This window comes from Ovis aries, chromosome 11 (genome assembly GCF_016772045.2).
Source record: "Ovis aries strain OAR_USU_Benz2616 breed Rambouillet chromosome 11, ARS-UI_Ramb_v3.0, whole genome shotgun sequence".
Lineage (NCBI taxonomy): Eukaryota > Metazoa > Chordata > Mammalia > Artiodactyla > Bovidae > Ovis > Ovis aries.
Window position 1 is genome coordinate 51,753,456 of NC_056064.1, and position 24,241 is coordinate 51,777,696.

General features: G+C 53.0%; 3 protein-coding genes and 1 long non-coding RNA gene across 14 annotated transcripts in view; 2 read left to right on the forward strand and 2 right to left on the reverse strand.

Annotated features, from left to right (window-relative positions):
* LOC132657439 (uncharacterized) overlaps positions 1-11,465 on the forward strand; it is a 26,962-nt gene extending 15,497 nt beyond the window's left edge. The window contains exon 2 of the long non-coding RNA XR_009595627.1: positions 8,023-11,465. This is a non-coding gene — a long non-coding RNA (uncharacterized LOC132657439). The remainder of the gene's footprint in view (positions 1-8,022) is intronic.
* SLC26A11 (solute carrier family 26 member 11) overlaps positions 1-15,936 on the reverse strand; it is an 18,110-nt gene extending 2,174 nt beyond the window's left edge. Inside the window, exons 1-14 of the mRNA XM_027974246.3 lie at positions 15,472-15,936; positions 14,165-14,388; positions 13,423-13,615; positions 12,940-13,025; positions 10,902-10,981; positions 9,715-9,857; positions 7,163-7,338; positions 6,647-6,719; positions 4,366-4,416; positions 3,252-3,312; positions 1,870-1,925; positions 1,546-1,686; positions 854-981; positions 419-518 (exon numbers count right to left, since the gene is read on the reverse strand). Coding sequence (XP_027830047.2) covers positions 419-518; positions 854-981; positions 1,546-1,686; positions 1,870-1,925; positions 3,252-3,312; positions 4,366-4,416; positions 6,647-6,719; positions 7,163-7,338; positions 9,715-9,857; positions 10,902-10,981; positions 12,940-13,025; positions 13,423-13,615; positions 14,165-14,388; positions 15,472-15,916 — 1,957 coding nt within the window. The 5' untranslated portion in view covers positions 15,917-15,936. The remainder of the gene's footprint in view (positions 1-418; positions 519-853; positions 982-1,545; positions 1,687-1,869; positions 1,926-3,251; positions 3,313-4,365; positions 4,417-6,646; positions 6,720-7,162; positions 7,339-9,714; positions 9,858-10,901; positions 10,982-12,939; positions 13,026-13,422; positions 13,616-14,164; positions 14,389-15,471) is intronic.
* Positions 15,937-16,947: 1,011 nt separating this feature from the next.
* On the forward strand, positions 16,948-24,185 carry SGSH (N-sulfoglucosamine sulfohydrolase). 4 transcript variants are annotated; one of them, XM_042256795.2, is made up of 8 exons: positions 16,948-17,062; positions 17,562-17,687; positions 18,543-18,648; positions 18,860-19,010; positions 19,342-19,498; positions 19,862-19,943; positions 20,400-20,603; positions 21,392-24,185. In XM_042256795.2, exons 3-8 carry the CDS (start codon positions 18,555-18,557, stop codon positions 21,949-21,951), a joined length of 1,248 nt encoding a protein of 415 aa, XP_042112729.1. In that variant the 5' UTR covers positions 16,948-17,062; positions 17,562-17,687; positions 18,543-18,554; the 3' UTR covers positions 21,952-24,185. The 4 variants fall into 4 exon arrangements, with proteins under 4 accessions (XP_042112729.1, XP_042112728.1, XP_042112727.1 ...); XM_042256794.2 differs by having other exon boundaries at positions 16,949-17,062; positions 17,501-17,687; XM_042256793.2 differs by lacking the exons at positions 16,948-17,062; positions 17,562-17,687 and adding an exon at positions 17,694-18,443 and having other exon boundaries at positions 18,528-18,648.
* Positions 22,695-24,241, reverse strand: part of CARD14 (caspase recruitment domain family member 14) — a 39,059-nt gene continuing 37,512 nt past the window's right edge. For 7 of the 8 annotated variants that reach the window (XM_042256789.2, XM_060395804.1, XM_060395803.1 and 4 more), the window contains 2 exons: positions 23,592-23,707; positions 22,695-22,975 (listed from right to left, as the gene is read on the reverse strand). In XM_042256789.2, coding sequence (XP_042112723.1) covers positions 22,780-22,975; positions 23,592-23,707 — 312 coding nt within the window. In that variant the 3' untranslated portion in view covers positions 22,695-22,779. The remainder of the gene's footprint in view (positions 22,976-23,591; positions 23,708-24,241) is intronic. The other variant, XM_027974245.3, reaches the window with a different exon arrangement.

A 24,241-nucleotide genomic window follows, 5' to 3' on the forward strand; every position in this document is an offset into this window, starting at 1 on the left:
CACCACAGGAGGCCCTGGCCAGGGGCCTGGGGCCATGCGAGGCCATCAGGAGCACCTCCCCAGTGTGAATGGGAAAGGGAAAGGACAAGGACCCGAGCCATTAGCTATTTGGGGACAGCAGCAACTGTTTCCTTCACTGGGCAGACAAACAAGCCCCTTTCTCCCCTAAATATCAACTCCCAGAAGCAGTGTGCCCTTAGGGACACATGGTGGGGACCTGCCACCCTTAATGCATGCAGACAGCGGGGGTGGGGGTTTCACTGGACACAACTCTGAAATGCGAGAGCCCCTGGACCCAAGGGCAGGCAAGCTCCTTCCTGACAGTCGAGGGCAGGATCTGGGGTTCAGCAGGAGCCAGGCTGGGTGCAGAGAAGGTGGTGGGGAGCTGGGGATGACCACAGCCCACGTGGCCACGTACTTTCCAGAGCCCGGCTCAGCAATGCCTCTCGGAGGGTCTCAATTGCAGGGAAGTGCAGGCCACTCGCCGGCTGCAGGACTAGCATTGGACCCTCTGACACCTGGGGACAGCAGGGGAAAGCCAGTGAGCCCCAGAGGCCAATTCAACAGGGCAGCTCTGCCAGGCTTAGGGTGGATGCAGAGTGCAGAGCTGGCGGGAGCCCTCACCCATGGCCCCACCCACAGCCCCATGCACCACAGGAGAACAGCGTGCGGTTAATGCAGGAAGGTCACACCATCCACCAGGTGAAAGGTCACTTGGCAGTACCTCAGGCTACAACCACGCCGAGAGCCAAAGTGTAAGACAGTGGGATCAAGGGGTACACCCCATGGCATACTTCACCCCACTGGGCCCCCTGAGGCCGGTGGGGCCCCCTCAGGGAGGCAGATGGGCTACCTGTATTTTGGGTCTGGCCACGGAGTGCAGGAGAATCAGCACAGACACCAGGGCGCCTGCCAGGATGCCGTACTGGACTTCCCAGAAGCAGAGCAGGAACGTCACACAGAGGGGCAACAGGTCCAGCCCTGAGAGAGGGGGTCCAGCTGAGAGGGGGACCCTCCTCGGCGAGCTCAGCTCCTAGCTACCTGAGCCCTCCGATGAGGACGCCTCATGTTTGGCTTTCATGTAACGAGTAAAGGTGTCTTGGACCCCATGCAGCCCCCAGGGGACCACCCCCCCCCGCCGCCCTGCCCAAGGACTTGGGGACTGATGCTGCTGACAGGCCATGCCAGCTCAAGGGTGTCAGAGACAGGAAGTCCCTCCCTGTCTGGCCAACCTGGCCCCCGGCCCCTGGAACGAGGCCACAGTGGGCACTTCTCAGGGGACCAAGGATAAAGGGATGCAGAAGTCACGTAAATCCCTCAACTCCTTTGAGAAACTAAACGGAGTAAAAACTTGTTATAGTAAATGAACTGCAGGTTCAAGGGACCTGGAGCTGCAATGATGGTGGAGAAGGGAGGCTGTGACGTGGGCCCTGCTGGTCACCCCAAAGACCCCGCCTTGCCCCAGCTGGGCTGCTGTGGGCAGCGGCCGACAGCAGGGGCAGGATCATTGATAAACCGCAGGGCCGACAGATAGGAGACACATACTCTTCACTCGCCAGAGTGTCCTCACGATCTTGGTGTCAAACAGGGGGACCACAGCCATGATAATGACGGCAGCCAGGGCAGACTTGGGGATATAGTAGAAGAGCGAGGTCAGGTAGTCCAGCGACAGCAGCACCAGAGCTCCTGTGGGGGTGTGGGGGCGCCGTGACCTTGTGGCCCTGCCGCCCCGACTCCCACCCAGCAAGGAGCCCCTCTGGGGCACAGAGCTGGGCGCCACCCGCACCCCGGGCTCCTTCCTCTCCTTTCCTCCCATCTCACTGTCATGGACACGGGAGAACACGGTGTGTGTGCTCGAGGGGTGCTCACCCGTCATCAGGCCCCCCGCTGGGGTGCACACTCCCGACTGGGCATTCACAGCCGTCCTGGAAGGTGAGAGAAACCCATTAGTGGCTGTCAGTTGGATCGGGAGAGCAGTGGAGGTCCACACAGCTATGGCTAGTCTCCAGGAACGGGGGCTCCCATGGTGGGAGGGGTGGGGGTGGGGGAAACGGGAGCCCTCAGCAACGTCACCACCTAGTGGAGAGACTTAAGACACTGGTGCACTGGGTCCTCTCACCAAGGGGGACTCCTGGGCCTTCTGAACCCCAAATCACAGATCAGCATGTCTGAGACAGGCCTAGTTGTAAATCCAGATGTCCAACACTGTAATTGTGCTAGATATCAGGGGACACAAAATACGACCTTAACTAAACAGGTTTGCAACCCAGTTATGCCAACAAGAGCATACAAAAAATTAACTTGAAAACTGGTTAGAGGTTTTACTTCACGAATGCTAGTATAACACCTACCAAGTGACCAGAGATTTTCTTTAAACTCCCTAAATAATTTTCTGAGGCAGACAGGCCTGTCATGACTCTACAGACAGAGAGGTTGAGATGTGGGAGGTCAGGCCACACGCCCTGCACCCCCTCAACATGGTGCTTTGGGGTGTCAGGAAGGTTTAGTGCTCAGACTGGGTTGGGTTGGGTTCCAGGACTTGGCCTGAGGGCTGGGCACTGATGCCTCCTCTTCTCTTTCCACCCATGGGCCTCCCTCCCACCCTGCCCTCCTGCTTTTGGGGGGTCCGTATGGTGACCCCACCTGACAGTCTGCCCCTTCTTTAGGCAGAGCTGCAGTCTTTCCCGCCCCCGCTATCTTTCAGGAGTTAACTCGAGCAACAAGATGCCAGGAACATTTCCATGCATGGGCATCTTTTTAATGTTAAACTGCACTGTGTGAGCATGCTCAGTCACTTCAGTCGTGCCGACCCTTTGCGACCCTATGGACTGTAGCCCAAGAGGCTTCTCTGTCCATGGGATTCTCCAGGCAAGGAATACTGGAGTGGGCTGCCATGCCCTCCTTCAGGAGATCTTCCAGACCCAGGATTGAACCCATGTCTCTTACGTCTCCTGCACTGGCAGGCAGGTTCTTTACCCCTAGCTGTCACCTGGGAAGCCCGCAACACTGTGCACTGTTGTAAAAGAAAACCAGTCAAAGAGGTGGGAAGCAGATGGAGCGCCCCCGTCCTGCGTCTGTGTGAACTCTGTCAGAGCTGACCGAGGGGAAGAAGACGTGGGAGAACCATGATAAAGGCCTCAGGACATGGGAAGGACCCCACAGGGGAGCCGGTTCTTCAAGTCGGAAGAAGACCTTTTGTCCCAGGCTGGGACCTCTCTGGAGACACAGAGAGGGAGCATGTGGTCACTCACCGTCCAAAGCTGCCTGTGACCGGGTAGGAGGAGAAGAGGGAGCCCAGGATGTTGGTTAAGCCTAGGGAGAAAACAGAAGGAAAAGGTTCTTGCAGGGGAAGGACCATGAAACAGAGCAGAAAAGGAGATGTAAAGGAAGGACACAGAAACCAAACAAACAGAAGACAGGAGGGGAGAGGCTCTTCACAGCGGGGCACCTTGTATCGGGTCATCCCTCCCTCTAGGAAGGACAAAACAAACCAGGATCTCTGCCAGTGTGCTGAGGTTGCCTCCAGCGATGGAGCAGTTCTGACCCTGGCCTTGCCTATGTGAGTTAGATATGCCTTTTCCTGTGTATAACAGAACAAAGAATCCCACTGCCCAGAAGTGGGGCGGTGGCTGAATAGGGCAAGTGCGCACAGGCCCAAAGTGCCCAGTCCTTCTGGGGTCCCTCATGGTCTGAGTTCCTTCGAAGCCACACTCCTTTCCTGAGATGACCAGCCAAAATGAAGCCTTTGATTAATCTGTACTGGACACACCCATGCCTGGAGCCTGGCTGGGAACTCAGAATGGAGTTAATCAGACCACATTCATCACCACTGGATTGTCAGCAGCCCTTCAGTCAGCGGCCTTCACAAAGATGACCACAGTCTCCTTGGTTCCGCAAAACCCACAGCCAGTCCGTAGGTTCAAGGCCTGCTCTCAAGATAGCGCAGATGACACTCATGATACAGACCTCCAGTCAGGAAGCCTGGGGCCAACTTGAGTCCTAACTCATCCACAGGGTGGGGCAAAGGCAGCCAAGATCCTGTAGGATCAGCAGGCTCACCTGAGATCTTACCTGGCCACATTCCTGAGCCACCTGATCCTCGCCCTGAAAGCCCCTACCCCAGCCCAAGAGGAACATTCCAGGTGTTTCTCGACCCAGAACAGGCCACAGCCCTCAGGGTCAGGTACACAGCAGGTGCTCAACGAGCCTCAGTCAGATTGGACACCAGATGTCAGTACCCTACTCCTAGCGATTAAACTGAGCCACCTGAGATGGGTCTAGGGCCCCACTCGGGCCAGCTGTGCACCCTGCGTGTCAGCACCACCACCACCCAGACCCCCAGAGCGCCCACTGCTTGAGTCTTACCGATAGCCAGCAGCTCCTGGTTGGAGTTAATTCGGTAATTATTTTGAGACGCTAAAGAGAATGGACAAAACATTGTTACTAGATATATATCATCGGGAAACTGTTTGTGAAACGATAAAACAGGATACCAGTTTCTCCTTATAGCACTATATTTCATAAATATAAGGTATAAACACAGATAAAATATATCCGTATATGCAAAGGTATATGTGTCTCTGTGTGTTTAAAAAAAAAAAAAAAAAACAAAAGAGAGTAGAAAGACATAGAGTGAAATGTTACCAGCAGTTAACTGGGGTAGTGAGGGAAATTATAAGTGATTCATCTTTTCTTTATCAATTTCTGAACTTCCAATATTTTGTGCAACATATATTGCTTTTATAAGGGAAGGATGTTTTAAACGAAAAGCTCTCTGTTATAGGTTACAATGACTAGAGAGTTTCAAATGAGGCCTAGAGAGATGAGCAGGAAGATTTAGGAGGAAACCATGGAGGAGCATGAATCTTAAGACAGCAGTTGGCAAACTTTCGGTAAAGTGCCAGACCATCAGTACTTCAGTTCTGTTTTAATATTTACTTATTTGGCAACATCAGGTCTTAGTTGTGGCACATGGGATCTTCTGTTGCAGTCCACAGAATCTCTAGTTGCAGAGTGTGGGTTTAGTTACCCTGTGGCATGTGGGATCTTAGTTCCCCACCCAGGGATCGAACTCATGTCCCCTGTATTGCAAGGCGGATTTTTAACCACTGGACCACCAGCGAAGTCCTCAATACTTTACATTTTTATTCTTTTTTTTAATCAAAAGCATTTTTTAATGCTCTAGGTTTTGAGGATCACATCCTCTGTCACACTGCTCTGCTCCCCACTGTAACACAAAGTAGCCACACACCATGAAACAACTGAGCAAGAGGCCACCTTAGAATAAACCCTTATTTGTGAACTCAAATAGGAATTTCATATACTTTTCAAGTGTCCCCAAATCCTAATCTTCTTTAGATATTTTTTTCAAACATTTAAAACGCAAAAGCCATTCTTAGGTAATGGGCAGCCGGCCATGGTTTACTAAGCCTTGATTTAAAAGTGCAACAAGCTTTGCAAATGAGCACAGAAGTCAGTGGACTTGAAAACAGAGAGTTTTCTAAGTAATAAACAAGATGAGTAACAGTTGTCACATGCAGATTCTAAGATATGCCCCTCCAAATTAAAAAAAAAAAAGGATCAGAAAAATTAAACAAGAAAGATGTGAGCTGAACAGGTTGCAAACTGAAATGTAATGTGGTCTTTTGCGATTGTTGGTGTTTGCAAAGGAAAACCCCTTAGAATGAACTGCTTTAGAGTCTCCTTGGAATGGTCTAAGGATCCAGATGCTGGAACTTCAGGGAAAGAAACAGAATCCTGGCACAACCTGGGCTGAGCAGTAAACACAGTTTAGGTAGTCATAATAACAAACATGTCATATACTTGAATTTTAACCTTTAGAGTCAGATTAGATCCAAACAAAGACTTAACCCTGTTACAGAACAGAAAGAGCACGTCATCCTCATGGACAACACAGAGCACAAGTCCAAGGACCTAAGACAGACGCGGGGACACGTGAAGGGTTTGGCAGCCCCAGCTCAGGCAGAGGGAATCAGTATTGAGCAGCGAACACATAAGTAGATTAACATTTCCCAGCCTCTGAGAGGGTGAGGAGGGGACAGACCAGCTGTGTTCAGACACCTGGAAAGGGTACCTTGTTAAATTTTTAGGAATTTTGCTAACAGGTTGTCAAATACAGCCATTATTACCAACTGAATGAAAACTTTCAATTAAATCAATTACATTAAAAACAAAGATAATACTTAAAATGTGTCCGTTCTTAATGTACTTTACTACCTTTCATTATGACCAATGAAATTACTTAGCTGTATGCATACAATGGATAGTGGCTATTTCATATCTCATCACAAGACCTGAATGTTCAGACCCCACATTCAGCTTGAAATTAGCTGGCAGCGGAAGGGTGTACACCACACACAGAAAGTTCAACTGGCAAAGGCTCAATGCAGGACCTTTTATGTCCAGAGAGGGGACTGTCAAATATTTTCAGCTACTGGAAGAGGTTTTTCATTGACAATCCATTTTCACTAATTTTTTTCAAAAAACATGAACATGTGCTACTCGGATAAAAAATTCAAAGTTTTAAAAATCAGAGCAGATAAAAGCAAGCAGGAGAGCAGGCAAGCAAGGCAGGCTGAGCTCCAGGTTGAGGTGCCAGGGAGGGCGTGGGTGGTGAGCATCTTACCAAAGGATTTGGCCACTGCGATGCTCTCCAGGAGACCCATCAGGGGTACCACGACCAGCCCGGCCCCCATTCCCTGAGAGAGGAGAGAGGGGTGGTGAGTGACCCTCCAGGGAAGGACAGAACAGGTCTGACCAGGCAGTGACCCGATAAGGCAAGCACTGGCTTGTCTATGTCTGACGGAAGCAAACATAACTCTAGCGGCAGGGCTGTGAGCTCACACTGCAAGGAGCAAGACACAGAGCAGAACACAACAAATTCCTGCTCTGCCAGCGTCCATGATGGCAGAAACACCCCTGGGCTCAAGGCGGAAAAAATACCCGTGGTGTCCCTTGAGGCTGTGACTAATCAGGAATTCATTCACACCTGTCTCTGTACCAGAGACGCACCTTCCTGAGGACGCAGCAGTCCGAGCTGAGGTCAGAGCTGCCCGTCACTAAGCTGATGCATCAGGAGATAGAACCAGGGCCAGGGGCACTGCAGCCTTGGCCAAACTGGCCGGGTTCTGTGTCTACCCACCTGTACCATCTCAGTGAAGGAGATTGTCCCATTGGCAGTGGTCACTGAGAAGGGAGGGATGTGGGCATCAGGGAGTCCCTCAGGTGTCTTCCCAGTTAGAACAAAAGGCTGGTATCCGGTCACCTGGAAGGAGTATGCGACCAAGGCAGCAAAGGAGACCACCAGGGCGTTGCGAGCTAGGATAGACGGTGAGAATGAAGGACATTAGCAGGATAAGGAGGGTCATCTCCAGAGAAAATTATAATCCTACATATGTATGTACATAAAAAATTTGTTCTCTGATAATAATGGAGTTACATCAGAAATCAGTAGCAAAATACTAATTAGAAAATCACCAAATATTTGGAAACTAACTCCTAAAAGGCTCCTGGTTCAAAGGAGAAATGAAATAATCCACTCTTAAATAATCCACAATTCAAAGGAGATGCCAAAATGGAAACTAGAAAGCATTTAGAACTAAATGAAAGTGAAACTATAACCTATCAAAATTGTGGGCTGCAGCCAAACCAGTGCTGAACAGGGAAATTTATTATCCTGAACACTATCAGAGAAGAAGGCAGGACTCAAAGACCTCAGCTTCTGTCTTAAGATTTTGAAAAGGAAAGGTAAACTTAAGATCAGCCAATGCAAGGAAATAATAAATATCAGAGCAGAATCAATGAACTAGATGAAAGAACGAAGAGATCATGTTGAGAGAAGAGAGAGAATCAAAAGTTCCGTGAGATAAATAAAACCAATAAACTTCTAGGTCAGTTGATAAGGAAAAAGGGCAAGTGACCTGGGAGCAAGTCCTCACTCTGCCTCATCCTTCCTACGTGACCTTGAGAAGTCTTATTTGGTTTGTCTGTTTTATCTTTCAGAGCCTTACTTCCCTCACTGGCAAAACAGGGAAAATAATATCCTATCCTCAAGGCTGTGATGAGAATCAAAAGAAGTGATGTTTGTGAAGTGCTTCCTGAGTTTGCATTTCCAACAAGTTTCCAAGCTGCTCCGAGCCCACACTTTGTAAAACTTTTGGACAACAGAACCTGTTTTCATTATCTTATAGATGACTATACTAAAGTGCATAAAATTTTGAAAACAACTCATGCAAGTGCCAAGTGGCTAAGCTAGGACTTGAAGCCAGGAGTTTTTCTTTTTTCTTAAACAGCTTTTTTTTTTTTTTTTAAGTTACCTATAGATGGCTGGAGGAATACAGCCACACCCTGCAGCATGCAAGGTCATAGCTGCCGGATTAGGAACCGTACCTGTGCGCCCTGCAGTTTCCACTGAATCACCAGATAAGTCCCCAGGAATTTCCACTATAAACCCAGTGCTCTTCCACCCTCCCCATCTGGAGTGCTAAACATTTAACCATGGCCTTCAGGCTGCAGAACAGGGTCTGGTGAGTGACTCTAGGGACCAAGAACCAGCTGGAGAATCTGGAAGTGACTCAAGGGCTAAGAATCTAGCCACCCCTTCTTCTCACATATGGCTGGATTTCATGGCTGCCAAGGAGTAGGTCCAAGTGGGGTGATTTCTATTCCCCTCAGCTCTGGGAAGGCCCACTGATATCAGCACTTCTTGCTTTGCTATACTTGCCATTCTATCTCAGTGTCACCTACTGGTAGCTCAGTGGAGAGATTTCTATTGACATCCCACTCCCATCCCTCACCCCCTACCCACAGATGGCCCTTCAACCAGCCAATGGTCTCGTGAACTCTCCTCATCTGGCAGCCTTTCATCTCAGCCTTTCTTTATAGATCCTCTGGTTGATTCCAGGCCCAAAGGAAAAGCTTTACCCTCTGAGGTGAAAAGTGAAAATCACTCAGTCGTGTCTCTTTGTGACCCCATGGACTATACAGTCCATGGAATTCTCCAGGCCAGAATACTGGAGTGGGTAGCCTTTCCCTTCTCCAGGGAATCTTCCCAACCCAGGGATCGAACCCAGGTCTCCCACATTGCAGGCAGATTCTTTCCAGATGAGCCACAAGAGAAGCCCAAGAATACTGCAGTGGGTAGCCTATCCCTTTTCCAGCAGATCTTCCTGACCCAGGAATCAAACCGGGGTCTCCTGTACTGCAGGTGGATTCTTTACCAACTGGGCTATTAGGAAAGCCCTTACCCTCCGCAACTGCAGAGGGATCAGTTTGTCTCAGTGGAACTAGTTTTCTCCCCCAGAGACCTGCCAGGGTTTCTCAGCCTTCACACTGCTGTTTTCGGTCAGATCATTCTTTGCCACAAGCGACTGTACATTGCAGGATGTTTAGCGATGTCCCTGCTCTCCACCCATCACATGCCAGCAACAGCTTTGCCCCACAGGGCTAACCAAAAATGTCTCTGGATATTGGCAAAAGTCCCACAGGTGGGGGGCAGGGGCATGATGTACAAAGTCATTCCTGGCTGAGAACTTCTGCTGTTAAAGCAGTTTCCAGGCTGGCTGCATATCCGAACCACCTAGTGAGTGACGTGAGATCTCAAGAGGTGGGATTCCAGTTCCTGGGGTGACTACATGAGTCCAGGTTATACAAGACAGCTGTGGAAGTGCTCCCTCGGCCGGAAGCCGTCCTCACCTGTGGTGGCAGTCCAAACCAGCCCATGGCTGAGCCGCACTCCGGTGGGCATCTCAGGATGGACAGGAGGCACGTGGTCCCGCATCAGCTTCAGCACCAGCAGCAGCACCATGCAGACCAACCCCAGCACTGCATCGCCCACCCTGCAGACAGACACTGGTCACCGCCCAACCCCACCGACAGCGCTGGCCTTCTGGCCTTTGGCTGCCGGAATGTTTTCTCTCTTGAATGCTCTTTTTGCGTTTTCCTAAGAAATCTGTGTCCCTATTCCACGTCAAATCTTTATTCAAAACTTAGTAGGTATGCAGGCCCTAGGGGTTGAGGGCCAGATCACAGTGGGAGGTGCACTACCACTCACAGTTTCAGTTTGTAGCTCTCTGGGCTACAAATGCCTCGCTGGTTCCAGAAGACTCACTTCTGACCCGGCCATCTCCATTTCCACTGCCCTCTGTGACCCCCACCAGCTATATCCTATGGGCCGCGAACCTCAGCAGCAGATGGGAAGACGACGAGGATCACAGGGTTTCTCCCCGATTCCCTCCAAGTAGCGCCCCCTACAGCTCCCTCCAGGTCATTTCTTCCTCTTGCCTCTCCAGTCAGAGAGGGGTCCTGACCTGTGGCCAAGAGCATCTCCTATTTGTTCCTTTAACTCACTGGCCCTCTGGGAGATGCAGCTCCATCTGAGGGAGGCACTTGCTGAGGGAACGGCCTCTACCTGCCGTCCACCCCTTGGGCACCTGCGTATCTGCTGGCCTCAGCCTCTCCCTGCCCTACGTCCTCCTCTTGGCTGAACTATGAATTCTTTAAGCGACAGACTGCGTGCCCTTCCCTTTTGTGGTCTCTTCTTACTTCGACCATCTGAGAAAGCCCCGCATGGGGTCATGCTGACCGGGGCACTGGACTGACTGGAGCAGAGCTTCTCAAGCTTCAATCAATATGCTGGCCAATCACCTGGGGCTCTTGTCAACCTGATCGGTTCAGCAGGTCTGGGCTGGCCAGAGTGTGTATATCTTACCAGCTGCCAGGTGATGCCAATGGTACTGCACATGGGGCCCCTGTTTAAGCAGCAGGGCCCCAGAGGAGTGGAATAAATGCCACCTGGGAGTGGAAATGGGGAGGGGACGGGGAGGGGGTGTACAAGGAAGAGCTTCCTAATACAGGGGGGAGAAACTCAGCCGCCCGGGTACCTGGTCTCTCCGATGTTGTGGAAAGTGTAATACACTTGCAGGAAAAACTGCCTGGGGATGTGCTGCAGTCCCAGCAGATTCTGTTCAAACAGAGATTGTGGTTAGACAACCTTCTGCAACATAAACCCTGAGGCCTCTCCCTTGCAGCATGGTAATACCGTTCTAAAACTGGAGTCCCCTACCCCCAAGTGCCCTTCCTGAGGGAAAACACTTGCTGGCTCTACCGGGCTTATCTAAGTCCATTCCCAAAGCCCCCCATGGGCAGATGAAAGTTATCCCTCCCCAAGGGAGAGGGGATGCAGAGGGCATGTCACAATGTTCACGTGTTTCAGGGCTTTGCAAATTATTTTCCTGTCCTAGGAAAATCAGCATAGGCGACCTCAAGCCAAGGAAACTGGTTCAACAAGTGCCCTGGTTAAGAGTCCAGGGTCCGGAGTCCTGGGGCCCCAACCCCCCAGCGCAGACCCGGCTGCCTGAGCCGGCGGCCTCGTCCATCACCTAGCGGCCCGCCCGCCACAGTACAGGCCCCGCCGCCATTGGCCCGAGACCGCGTCCGTCACTCGGAGGCCTGCCCGCCGGGCACCGCCCCCTACCGGAAGGAAAAATCTGCGCAGGCAGGCAGAACTGCGCGGGTGGCGCCGCAGGGCCCCCACCAAATCAGCAGTCCTCGTCAGGGAGAAGGGGCGCCGCTCTGTGCTCTAGTTCTTTATCTGGCTGGGATCAGAAGGGGCAGTCGAAGCCAGACTCCCCAATCTCCGGTGGTCAGTCTCCAAGGACCCCAAAACCCGCTGTGCACACAGCCATTGAAGGGGAAGGACACTGAGGAGGGCAGACACAGAGAGGGGTCTCTGTCCTGGGCAGGGGACTCCTGTTTGGGCAGGTCAAGAGGAACCCCACCCCACCCAGCCTAAAGGCTCTCAGAGGGCTGTCATGACGTAGTCAAGGTTTTGAAGACAGGGCCTAGGGTTGTCGAATAGGAATGCGTAAAGCAGCTACCCTCTCACTGTGTTATGAAGAAAAGAACATTCTTGACTCTAAAAATGAAGGATAATGTTTCCAGAATAAAGGACACAGCATCCCACGAAACAGCATTTGCCAAGCTTACCCTGACATATGTGTGTACATAATCTATTCTTTGAATTTACCCACATTGTTCTAGGCTGTTTCCTCCCCTATAAATGGAGATAATGATAAGCTTACCTCCCAGAGGACTCGTGAGAACTAAATGCAGGGTGCATTCAGTCCCACACCCAAATGGGTCAGCTACCCTAGTCTCTCTCACATGTACCCCTCTGGGGCTTTGTGTTCTCACTTTCTTACTTGGCCTCCATCCTTGAAGACTGTCACCAGCCAGGCTGAAGCGGAGCCTGACTGTGGGAATCATACCATGGAGAGCCTGGTGTGTGCACGTGTCTGTTGCCCTGAATCTCTACAATTCAGCTCAGTTTCATTCTGCTCAGCACAGCTCGGGACAGCCACATTGGAAACAAAACAGTCCCTGCCCTCCAGGCACTCAGAACCCAGTGGAAGGAGAACAAATGATATCCTCAGATGACCAATGATTACTGATTCTAATACTTGCCACAGACATTTAAATGGAAACATAAAGGAACATGATAGTTGAAAACACTGAATGAGAAGTTGGGGGTGGGGAGACATAAAAATGATATCACCTAGCTAAATTAGCTTGGGGGAGCAATCTGCTTGTCAAAATTTTGGCAGTATGCTTGTGACCTGTGAAGACCTGCTGGCTGAGTGTATATTTGAGGCTGCAGAACTCTGTGAGGTGAACCAAGCACTTAGGCATGAAAACTCTGACAAGTGTGGGGCTGCCATTACTGGTTCCCCAAATTACCTGTGGTAGAACTTGGCCATCATTCAAGATCTCCCCCAAAGGACGGTTTTATTAATGGAGACTCGGTCAGCACCACAGGCTCTGGACCCTCAAAGAGCAGGAGTTTGACAGGCCCACACGTATCAGGACACAGCCTCAGTCCTGTTAGCCGGTAGGTGCCCCAGGGCCAACTAGTGTGCCTACCTTGATCTGCCCGAAGCCGATGATGATGGCAGCAGCCGAGGTGAAACCTTTAATGACGGGACAGGAGATGAAGTCCAGCAGGAGCCCTGCATAGCCAAGAGGGAACACCACGCTGGTCCCAGCCCTACTGGCTCAGCGTGGGCTGGGAGAGGTGAGGGCTGGACTGGAGCTAAAGACTAGTGGAGGGCATGCCCTGTTTGGGCTGGTTTGGAGAGCAAGGGAGACTATGGACTGAGCCCCTGGGCACTTCTCCAAGTGTCCTGGCTGAGCATAATAGGGAAGGGCTGAGAGTCATCCTTCCTTAGACACACACACACACACACACAGAGACACAGAGACACACAGACACACACACCCACAGAGACACACACACACACATGGATAGCCCTTGAAATACAAAGAAGGAACTGCAGAAGACATGGCATCCCCAGGAGGAGAACCGTAGCCCCCCACCCTCATGGCAGGAAAGCCTGAGAATCTTACCTAAGCGCAGGAACCCCATGCCTAACTGGATGCAGCCCGACAGAAAAGCCAGCAGCACAGCGTACGCAGGCTCGTGGAAGGTGTAGAAGGAGACCAGGAGGGACATGATGGCCGTGGGGCCCAGAGTCACATCTCGGGAGGTGCCCAGAAAGAAATATACGAAGCATCCCATGAAGGCAGAGTAGAGGCCGTACTGTTGGGCAGAGAGAGCAATGAATACCCAGGAGGCTCATGGCACACCCCGATGGGTCCCTGGCGTACCTGACTGAGCAGAGGAATCTGTGTTGTCTGTTGTGTATTCTGGGCACAGCAGTGTATACAGGCAGGGCAAAATGCTTACCCTCTGTTACCCAAGGTTGTGAACCTACAGTGATTAGGGGCCTCTTTTCTACCCACACCCACCTGGGGCCTAGTGTTCTTATGTCTGAGTCCGAGAGTCTGAGAAAAGGTTCTTAAAGCCAGGGTGAGTCATCTCACTGGCCCCATCAGGCCATCCAGAACTAGCTTGGTGCCTGTGTGTGACAACTGTGACAAGAATGGTTACAGGGGCATGTGTCTGCCCAAAGGCCATCACATGCTCTAGGTTATAAAATAAGGCTTTGTTGGACTGGAGCCCAGGGTGCCCCCTTGTCTGGAGGGGATACTATGCATTTCTACTCTGCTCCTGGACGAGCAGTAAGGTCTGGAGTGGGGTCAGGCTGAGGGGAAAGGAGGTGGGGGGCAGCAGGGGCAGCCATCTCACCTGGGGAGGGAGTCCAGCCACCTCGGCATAGGCCAGCGCCTGGGGAATGACTGTGAGCCCGACTGAGATCCCAGCGATGAAGTCCATCTTCAGGGCGTACCAGGTGTAGTCAGGCAGCCAGCCCAGGAAAGGCAGCCACTTCTGCATGGTCTCAGTGGACCAGCAGCAGGACATAGGGGCAAAGCCCTTGGGTGGTTTCATAGGAGACATAGGAGGCGACATGTCTGGAGCGGAGGTAGGACACAGACCAGCAATCAGTGTCTGGGCTTCAGAAAACCCAGCAATAAGGGGGGAGGGGGTTGCCCAGAGACATCAAGAGATGCGTCATTGGTTTACTCCCACGTAGGGGGGTGGAGCCAGACGGGTTAAATCTCCCCCACACCTTGCAGATCTGAGACAGGAAACTAACACCTTAGGTAGAGGAGCCTCCAATCGAAGGCGCAGTGCCTACTCCTCACCGACTGCTCTCCCTGAACCCCACCTGCCCAGACCCTAGGTGCCTTCCCTTCTGCCATCAACTGTGGCCCAGGGGGGGGAAAAAATATCTCAATGAGAAGCCTAAATACTAATGAAACTCAAGGTTTCACTTTCCAGGCAAATTTATTTCCTTTTTTATTTCCCCCTCTCCCTGGAAATTTAACGGGGAGCAGTGCAGAGAAAAGCACGTCCACGGTGACAGCCATAGCTGTCCGGCGAGTGGGAGGGTGACTGGACGTGCGAGCGTCCTGAGATTTTCCAAGTGCGCACCATGGAAGGCTCCACCCACTACGGCAGACTGCGGCGCTGTAGTGGGGGGGGCTCCCATCCCAAGGCTGCGCCTCACCCCAACCCCCACCTGTGGCGTTTCATCTTTAGTGGCGCCCTAAGTATTCTAGTCGGTTCTGAACGAACGTCAGCGGGTCCCCCACTAATTCGGGTCGCGCATTCTCTGGCGCCCCTGGAGCGCAAAGCCCGTCTCAGCACACCCCCTACTCCCGGTCCCCGCGAGGATGTTACGGACACAACCTGCCTCCCACCCCCAAAGCCTCTTGCCCCGGACGCTGGGGTCTAAGGCGTGGGGATTCCACGCCGGCTGACCGTCTGTGGCCTGCTAGCCCCAGCAAGACGGAGGGTGTAGGGGACCTGGTGGGGATGAAGTGGGTAGGGATGAAGTGGGTGGGAGCGGGGTCCCCGCGGGAGGCGCCCGCACTCTCGGACCCCACTTCTCCCCCCGACTCGGCAGCCCACCAGCGATCTCGGCCGGTACCCGGGCGGCTCGCTCCCCTGGTCCCGGTCCCAGGCCCCGCCGCCGTCCGCCGCGCACTCACCGGACGCCACTGCTCCGGATCTCCCGTTGTCTCTGCAGCTCCGGGTTTCCCGTGGTCTCCGCAGCGGGTCTGCAGAAACCGGAGAGGGAGGGGGAGCAGGAGCGGGGGCGGGGTCTGGGCGGGCCTTGTGTACACGTGACCGAGGGCGGGGCGGGGCGGCCCTGGTGCCCGCGTGACCGCGGGGCCGGGAGCCGGGGTGGGGGGTCAGGCTGGAGCCGCCACCATGCGAAGCTCTGGGCAGGTCTGCTGGGTGCTGCTGATCTCCGTGGGTCTCTGTTGTGTGCATTGGGCGCGCCCCCGGAACGTGCTGCTGATCCTCGGTAAGTGTTGACCCGCTGGCACCCCGGGTACTGCCCTCCATCGCCGCCGGTTGGCTCTCCCAGAAACGCCCAGTGCTAATTCCCAGTGCCCTGCAGCCCCCATTTCCATTCAGTCCCCGTCTCATTTCTTTGCTGGCCCCAGACTGTTTGTGGTCAGCTCCTTGGAGAGGCAGGCAGAGGCGGCCCCGCCCACTGGAGGGTCTGGAGGTATCGGCACCAGCATTCACACTCCTCTCCTGACCCGGGTTCTGACCCTGTACCCCGGAGCAGCCCAGGCTAGCTCTGTGGTCTCCGCCTCCGCATGGGAGGCTGGGCGGTTTTCCAGAGATTATGGAGCGGATGCCAGAAGAGGGGCTGGTGCCCAAGGCCCCAAAGACCAGCCAGGGTGCCCTCGGGCTCTCATCTTCTCCCAGCAGTGATAACCCCCTGTTTGCTCTTCTTTTTTTGGACCCCAGAGCGCTGTAGCTCAGCTCTCCTTCTCCTGGCTGAAGAGAGCAGCCCCCCACCCACCTTCTCCACTGGCCCCCCCCACCCTGAAACCCGAAGTTCCTCTAGCACCCGGCTGTTCACGAGACTTCCTGTTTGGGTAACCAGGGCCCAGCTCTCACAAGACAACCCAATTCTTTCCTCTTTTGAGGTCTGGCTGTCTGCCAGGTCTTGCTTTCTGATTAACATTGTGGTCTTGGGCAGGCCCTTCAGCTAATTGTAACACAAACAGCGCTGCACTGAGGGACTCCCTTCAGCTCTCCCACTCTTCGGGGCATGGGCAGAGAACCTGCGCATGGATCCATATCCTCATGCATGTCTTCAGAGCCCAGGACTGCACGGGCATACCTGCCTGGATCTCAGGCCTACCTGAGTTGTCTCTCTGCCTCCTAACATGTTCACCCACTTTTCATACATGTCTGGTGGCACTCTTACTCACGTAACAGGCCTGCTGAATATCATGCCCATCTGGGAATCACACCTGCTAGGTATCACACCTGCCCAGGTATCATAACCGCCTAGCCATCACTGGCCCAGGCCACTGCAGCAGGACCAGGTCTCTCTCCCATATGCTGCTCCTTCTGAGCCCAGCCCACTGTGTCCTTTGTTTTCCATCTTCCTCAGCGGACGACGGAGGCTTTGAGAGTGGTGCCTACAATAACAGCGCCATCTCTACCCCTCACCTGGATGCCTTGGCCCGCCGAAGTCTTGTCTTCCGCAATGCCTTCACCTCTGTCAGCAGCTGCTCACCCAGCCGCGCCAGCCTCCTCACTGGCCTGCCCCAGGTGAGGACAGCAGGAGGAGGGAGTGCCCCAAGGCCTCTGCTGCTGAGAATACTTCCCTTGTCTCCCTGGGCATTGTCCACCTTCCCTCCCTCACCCCCAGCCAAATAGTCCAAGTGCAGCCCTGCTCCACCACTCTGTGACTGTGAGCAATCACTTACCTCTGTGAGCCTCAGTCTCCTCGCCTGTAAGATGGGGTCATGATAATAGCTCACTCCTGGGATTACTATAGGATTGGCCAAGTTAACACCCTATGTGTAAAGCTCATAGTAAGATGCCTGGCAGGTATTTGCTCAGCCCAGTGTTCATTCTTGTCATGATATTGTCCCAAGAGCTTGTGTGTGACAGTAAAAGCTGCCATTTAAGGCACTTACTGTATTTTTATTGAGCCGATACATATATATATATAATTTTTAAATTTCCTGTTTTAACTGTTTTAAGGCTACAGCTCAGTGGCGTTAAGTACATTTAACATTGTTGTGTAACCATCACCACCATCCAGGACGTTTTTACCATCCAGACTGAAACTCTATGCCCATTAAACAGTAATTCCTTCCCACTGCACCACCAGCCGCAACCACCAGTCAACTTTCTGTCTCTGTGAATTTGGTTACTCTCGGCACCTCACATAAGTGGAATCACACAGTATTTGCCTTTTTGTGACTGGCTGGTTTCACTCAGCATAATGTCCCCAAGCTTCACCTGAGTAGTGGCACGTTTCAGTAACTCACTGCTTTTCAAGGCTGAGTAATGTTCCATTGTGTGGTAGAGCATATTTTATCGATTCATCTGTTAATGGACACTTGGGTTGATTCCACCTTTGGTTGTTGGAATAATGCTACTGTGAACCAGGTATACATGGGCACTTACTCTTGATGTGTTACCTTACAACATTATTTTATGGGAACACAGCTGTGGTCTGTACATTTCTTTCTGAGAGCCTGAGCCAGTGAGGAGAAGGCCTGCATAAAGAGGAGACTGTGACCTGAACACAGAAGCTTCCCGAAAGGTTAATCAGGCAGCTGTAGGCCATGCTCACCTCTGGACAGTAGGCTGCAGGAATAAGGACAGGGATTTACCTTCTTGTATCTCTCTAGTCTGAGTTTGTAACATGTATGACAATTTCTTTCATGCTATACAACTGCTTGCTGGGATGGCTTTCACTCAGTAGTATGTGGTCTTGATAGAAAAATTGGAAAGTATAGATATGCAAAAAGAAGAAAATAAAGGCTACTCCTAATTTTGGTGTACATCCTCCCAGTCTGTTGTATTTCCTGGGAAATACAAAGTCCCATGGGAAGGACCTGTGGGCCTGTTGGGCGGGGAGTGAGAGATGGAGAAAACCTCTCCGAGGACGCTAAATCAGGGGCCTGTGAAGGGCCAGGTTGGTGAGCCTGGGAGAGTGGGAGCGTTGCAGGGGGGCATGGAGGGGAGGGGTGGTAGGACCAGGTGGCATCCTGCATCACAGCATCTCTGCTCGCAGCATCAGAACGGAATGTACGGCCTGCACCAGGATGTCCACCACTTCAATTCCTTCGACCGGGTGCAGAGCCTGCCGCTGCTGCTGGGCCGAGCTGGCATTCACACAGGTGAGGGGCTTCATGTGGCCCCAGGGGCAAGAGAGCAACTTCCCATCCTGCCCCAGAGATCCTGACTGGGCTATGTATGGGCACATGAGAACAAGGGCTCTGCTGCCCTCCTGGAGGCCATACAAGACACAGGGTCTGGGGAGTAGAGAAGGGGGCAGAAGGGAATGAGAGACCACAGGGGCTCCGAACAGTCCTGTCTCCCCGGCTCCAGGCATCATTGGGAAGAAGCACGTGGGGCCGGAGATGGTGTATCCATTTGACTTTGCGTACACGGAGGAGAATGGCTCTGTCCTCCAGGTCGGGCGGAACATCACTAGAATTAAACTGCTGGTCCGGAAATTCCTGCAGACGCGGGGTGACAGGTGCGCAGAGAGTCCCGCTCCCTAGCCAGACCTCTGGGCAGTTAATACTAGATGCGGCTCCCAGAATGTTTGGTTGGGATTCTTGGAGTCCTCAGACAGCTGGGCTGTGGGTGGGGGAGAAGATTCCAGATACTCAAGTTGATCTGGTCAGAGGAAGAGGAGACATGGGGAACCTGAGGTGGCATGGATCACAGGTTATTAGTTGTAGGGGAGTAGGCAAAGCTGAGGGGTGTTCCTTTCTGAAGGATGAGGCTCCCCAGGGTAGAAGTAGGGTGATGGGTCAACCATCTGACCTTGACCTCAACGCTCAAGCCCATCCCTCCACCTGCAGGCCTTTTTTCCTCTATGTTGCCTTCCATGACCCCCACCGCTGCGGGCACGCCCAGCCACAGTACGGGGCGTTCTGTGAGAAGTTTGGCAATGGGGAGAGTGGCATGGGGCGGATTCCAGATTGGACCCCCCAGACCTACAACCCAAAGGATGTGCAGGTAGGAGGGCCCCTCTCCACGTTTCCAAGAACTACCTTTCTTCTTCCACTTTGTAAATCGGGGAACCTGTGCCCCTCCAGTGGGTTTGCAGCCCTGGTGCCATGTGTATAAGAAGAGATTCTCTGACTCATTGGAGCCAGGTCTCCATCCATGGGATGGCAGAGAAAAGGGAAAAGACATGGATGATGTCCCCAGAAGCATGGATCTTCTGGATTAATCCATTCAGGAAGGAAGATGATTTCGGGCCCTGGGAGCAGGGCTGGCACCTGTCTCTCCCACCCCAATTTAAGGACTGACCACGCTGTCTCCTCCCTCAACCCATCTGTTCTAACCTTGACTTCCCACCCACCTGCCCCATCCCAGGTGCCTTACTTCGTCCCTGACACCCCAGCCGCCCGAGCTGACCTGGCCGCTCAGTACACCACCGTTGGCCGGATGGACCAAGGTGGGTTCAGGGAGCCCAGGCGATGGGATAGGGCACATCTCAGGCCCCCGTCATAGACCAGAAGCCAGAAGTCACAATGTTGCGGGGTTGTGTTTCCTTAGGGGCCTCTGAGGGAGAGCTCTTGCCTCCTCCAGCTTCCTGTGGCCCCAGGTGTTCCTCGGCTTGTGGCGGCTTCACTCTGATCTCTGCCTGTGTTATCATGTCTTCCTCCCGTGTCTTCTTAGTCCTTGTCCCTTCTCTTTATATAAAGACACTCATCACTTGATTTAAGGACAGCTTAGGTACTTTAGGATTATGTCATCTCGAGATCCTTGACTTAGGATCTGGTGGGAAGGAAGGCGGGGTGACTGGAGGAATCGATGGTGCAGGGCCTGATGAAGAAATGCGGGAGTGTGCACACATTCCCATGACTGCGCATCTGTGTCTGAGCTCTGCTCTCCCCTCCACACCCTGCAGGGATTGGACTCGTGCTCCAGGAGCTGCGTGGAGCAGGCGTCCTGAATGACACCCTGGTCATCTTCACGTCCGACAATGGGATCCCCTTCCCCAGCGGCAGAACCAACCTGTACTGGCCAGGCACTGCAGAGCCCATGCTGGTATCGTCCCCAGAGCATCCAAAACGCTGGGGCCAGGTCAGTGAGGCCTACGTGAGCCTCTTAGGTAAGACTCTGCATCCCATACAGCAGGGATGGGGTGGCTGTGGGGGTGGGAGAGGAAGTGAATGTTTAGTGGGACCACAATGTCCAGATGTTGCTCCTTACCCACTACCTTATGTTGCCACTCCAGTGAGAAAGGGGTGGTCACCCCCATTCTACAGTTGCAAAAATGAGACTCAGAGGCATAAAGTAAGAAGCCCAAGGTCACACAGCTTGTAAGCACCAAACTTGGATTCTAGCTTGGGTCTTACTGCCTTCACGCCTGTCATTTTTCCACTGGACCTTTGGGGAGCATCAGTCATGTGGAGCGCTTGCTAGGATCCAAATATCCCACTGCATAGAGTCTGATTCAGTAGGTCTGGGATGGTGTCCAAGAATTTGCATTTCTGATAAGTTTCCAGGTGTTTCTGATGTGCCTTGAACCCACTTTGAGGGGTCAGGGCAGTAGCATTCTTGGGCCCCCATGGCTCAGGGCTCACATCTTCCTTTGGCTCCAAGGTCAGGGAGTGTTAGGGCTGCAACACAGAGCAGGAATAGTTCCCTAGGGGCCTTCCTCAAGGATTTTAGAATTCTGGGTATCACCGAATTGGGGCCTCCTGTTATATTGAAGGCATCATAGCCTGGAGGGTGATGCAGCAGCAACGGGTTGACCCATAGCAGCTTCTCCCTGTTGGTGATTTGATGTGCGAGGCAGCCCACCAGCTTCCAGAGAGGCTTGGATTCACCCTTTCCAGGGGGCTGGACCTAGTGCCCTGGTGGGCCCGCCCTGCTGAGATGCCATCTCCTTTCCAGATCTCACACCCACCATCTTGGATTGGTTCTCCATCCCCTATCCTAGCTATGCCATCTTTGGCACAAAGACTGTCCAGCTCACTGGGCGGTCCCTCCTCCCAGTGCTGGAGGCAGAACCCCTCTGGACCACGGTCTTCGGCAGCCAGAGCTACCACGAGGTCACCATGTCCTACCCCATGCGCTCCGTGCACCACCAGAACTTCCACCTGGTGCACAACCTCCACTTCAAGATGCCCTTCCCCATCGACCAGGACTTCTACGTCTCACCGACCTTTCAGGACCTGCTGAATCGCACCACAGCTGGCCAGCCCACGGGCTGGTATAAGGATCTGCATCACTACTACTACCGGGAGCGCTGGGAGCTCTATGATAGGAGCCAGGACCCCCACGAGACCCACAACCTGGCTGCCGACCCCCGCTACGCCCAGGTTCTGGAACTGCTGCAGACCCAGCTGGTCAAGTGGCAGTGGGAGACCCATGACCCCTGGGTGTGTGCTCCAGATGGGGTGCTGGAGGAGAAGCTGGCTCCCCAGTGCCGGTCACTCCACAACGAACTGTGAGGCCCTTCTCACCCCTATAGTAGGGGGCCCGCTGTCCTGAGTCTGAGCTGTGTCTTGGCACATGAATTCCTGGGGGGTACCCAAGATGCTGCAGAATCCCCAGCCTGTGACACGTGAGGATGGTCTGGGGACCTGCAGGGAAAAAAGGGGTTGGGACACGGGGCTTAAGACCCTCTTGGTTCTTTGGAAACCACAGACGTTCTTGTGCCCCTCACCTGAGAGGAGATGGGTTTCCATGTGCCATGAGGGTGGGCAGTGGGTGCAGACCACACTCAGTATGGGGACAGCATCTGTCAATCCTGGTCTGGACAGGGAGCCTCTGAAGGACCTTTGGGTTTTCTTCTCCCTTCACTTTGCCCATAGTCAGGCTCCCAATCCCTGGGCTGGGTTTCCGTGAGACTGTTGATTCTTGGCAGGCTCCTTGAGTGACGGGTTTCATCCTGGGGTCTGTATGGGAAGAGCTTACCCTTCTTTTTGAGAGGGTCCCAGGATGAAGATGCCACTGCTGAAGGCATGAAACTGCCCCATTCACTGGGTAAATCCTGGATGAACACAAGTCTGTAGCACAGACAGCACTCAGGGGGTGCTTCAGGCCTTCCCTGCCTCCGCCCACCTTGGAGCAGAAGCTCTGCCTGGGAAAGCCCAGAAAAGGGGCGTTCTCTCAAGTGCATGAGTTCCTGTCACCCTCCCTACCCCTATCATCTCCATCCTGCGGAATATGGGAGGGAAGCCACAGGCCTGAGCATTTTGTAAAAGTTTTTATTTTAGTAAAATATATCAAAGTTCATTTTCTGAATTTGTTCATGACACGGGCCATCCGCAAAGCCTCTACTCTGTCCACACAACCTTCCTTTGCTCATCCGCGATGGCCAGGCGGACGCAGCCGAGCAGGGCATCCAGGTCACTCCAGCTTTCGGGGGCCAGGCTGCTATATAGACAGGGCACTTTATCCAGCTCAGCCTCCTCTTGCCTGGCAGCCTCCAGGAGCTGGTCCTCTGCGGTACCTAGCCGCTGCAGAGCCTTCCTGCCAGGGCCGGAGATGGGAGGGTGGCTTAGGGAGAGTCTTGCACCTGTCTCCTAGCACAGAGCCCCAGAAATCAGCTGCCAGCTTGGAATTCTAGGGGCCTGGATGGACTGATGATGCAACAGCTGTCTAGACGCCCTTGACATGGGTGGCCTGATTCGAGGTAACCCAGCGCCTCATGAAGAAAATACAGCTGGGGCCCTAGATGATGTTGCACTAGCAGAAGGTCGTCTGGTTTACAACTTCAGTTCTAATTGCAAAGGGAACAGCAGGACGTCTGGGTTTGTTTGTCCCGGTCATGAACCAAGTAGTGTTTTTCAGTCTCTGTCCTCACCTAATATGATTGGACTGTTAACTGTACCCTAGGAAACATGTGGCCTTAGCCAAGGTCTGGCTCTAGGGTCTCACCTTACTGTCCTCTGGGTTACTCCTGGGGGCTGGCTGCAGGACCTTTGTCCTGGATGTTGTGGGGGAACTCCCCTGTGACATTCGGGGGCTGGCACAGGGTGAGATCCTGGAAACCCCGACACAGGCTCCGGACATGTTCACCATGGGCCTCATGGGGAGTTCCAGCACCCGTTCAAACCCCACCACCAGCCCCCAGGGGTGCACCTACTTGAATTTCTTTGCCACCTTCTCACTGATGGAGACATGGATAATGATGGGGAAGATCTCCATCCTGTGCAGGACACAGACACTGTCCAGCTGGATGTCCAGGAGGGCGTGGGTGTTCTGGGGGGCGTGGGGAGAGAAGTGAGCCTCAGCCTCAGAGTACACGAGGGGAGCCCACACTCAGGGGAAACATGGAGAGAAGCATACAGGCAGGACTGAAGTTTGCAAAGGAGATGGGGAAAGAATTTGGGGATGCCCCTTTGTACTTGAACGTGCTTGCTGTACAGTTTTAAAAGTTTCCATCCGTTTGACTTTTCACCTCTGATCTAGAAATCAGAGGCCACTGGGATTGCGGGAGGCTTTGTGTGGAGCTCAAACCCTAGGAGTCGGTGGCTCCATCAGCCTCTTTGGGGGTTAGAAGGAGACGGGGCCATTGTGTCTCTGGCTCACAGCTGTTCTTAATTGCTTTGTATCAACAGAAAATGTTATCATTCTCAGATTTTCATATATTTGTCTGAACCTTAAAACATGGAGTGTTATCTCCATTTTGTTCATTCATTTAACAAATGTTTATTAAACATCTCCTGTGTCAAGGAAACAGATTCAGGGAATTTAAGTCTTGCTCAAGGTCATGTGGACCCCACATGGCAGAAA

What these genes read in the sequence shown, in the direction of transcription:
- SGSH (XM_042256793.2), top strand. Translation starts at nt 18,393, where the DNA reads ATGGAGAAAACCTCTCCGAGGACGCTAAATCAGGGGCCTGTGAAGGGC. An exon ending in CTGCAGACGCGGGGTGACAG is followed by an intron (nt 19,011 to 19,341) that starts GTGCGCAGAGAG and finishes CTCCACCTGCAG; the next exon opens with GCCTTTTTTCCTCTATGTTG. An exon ending in ACAACCCAAAGGATGTGCAG is followed by an intron (nt 19,499 to 19,861) that starts GTAGGAGGGCCC and finishes GCCCCATCCCAG; the next exon opens with GTGCCTTACTTCGTCCCTGA.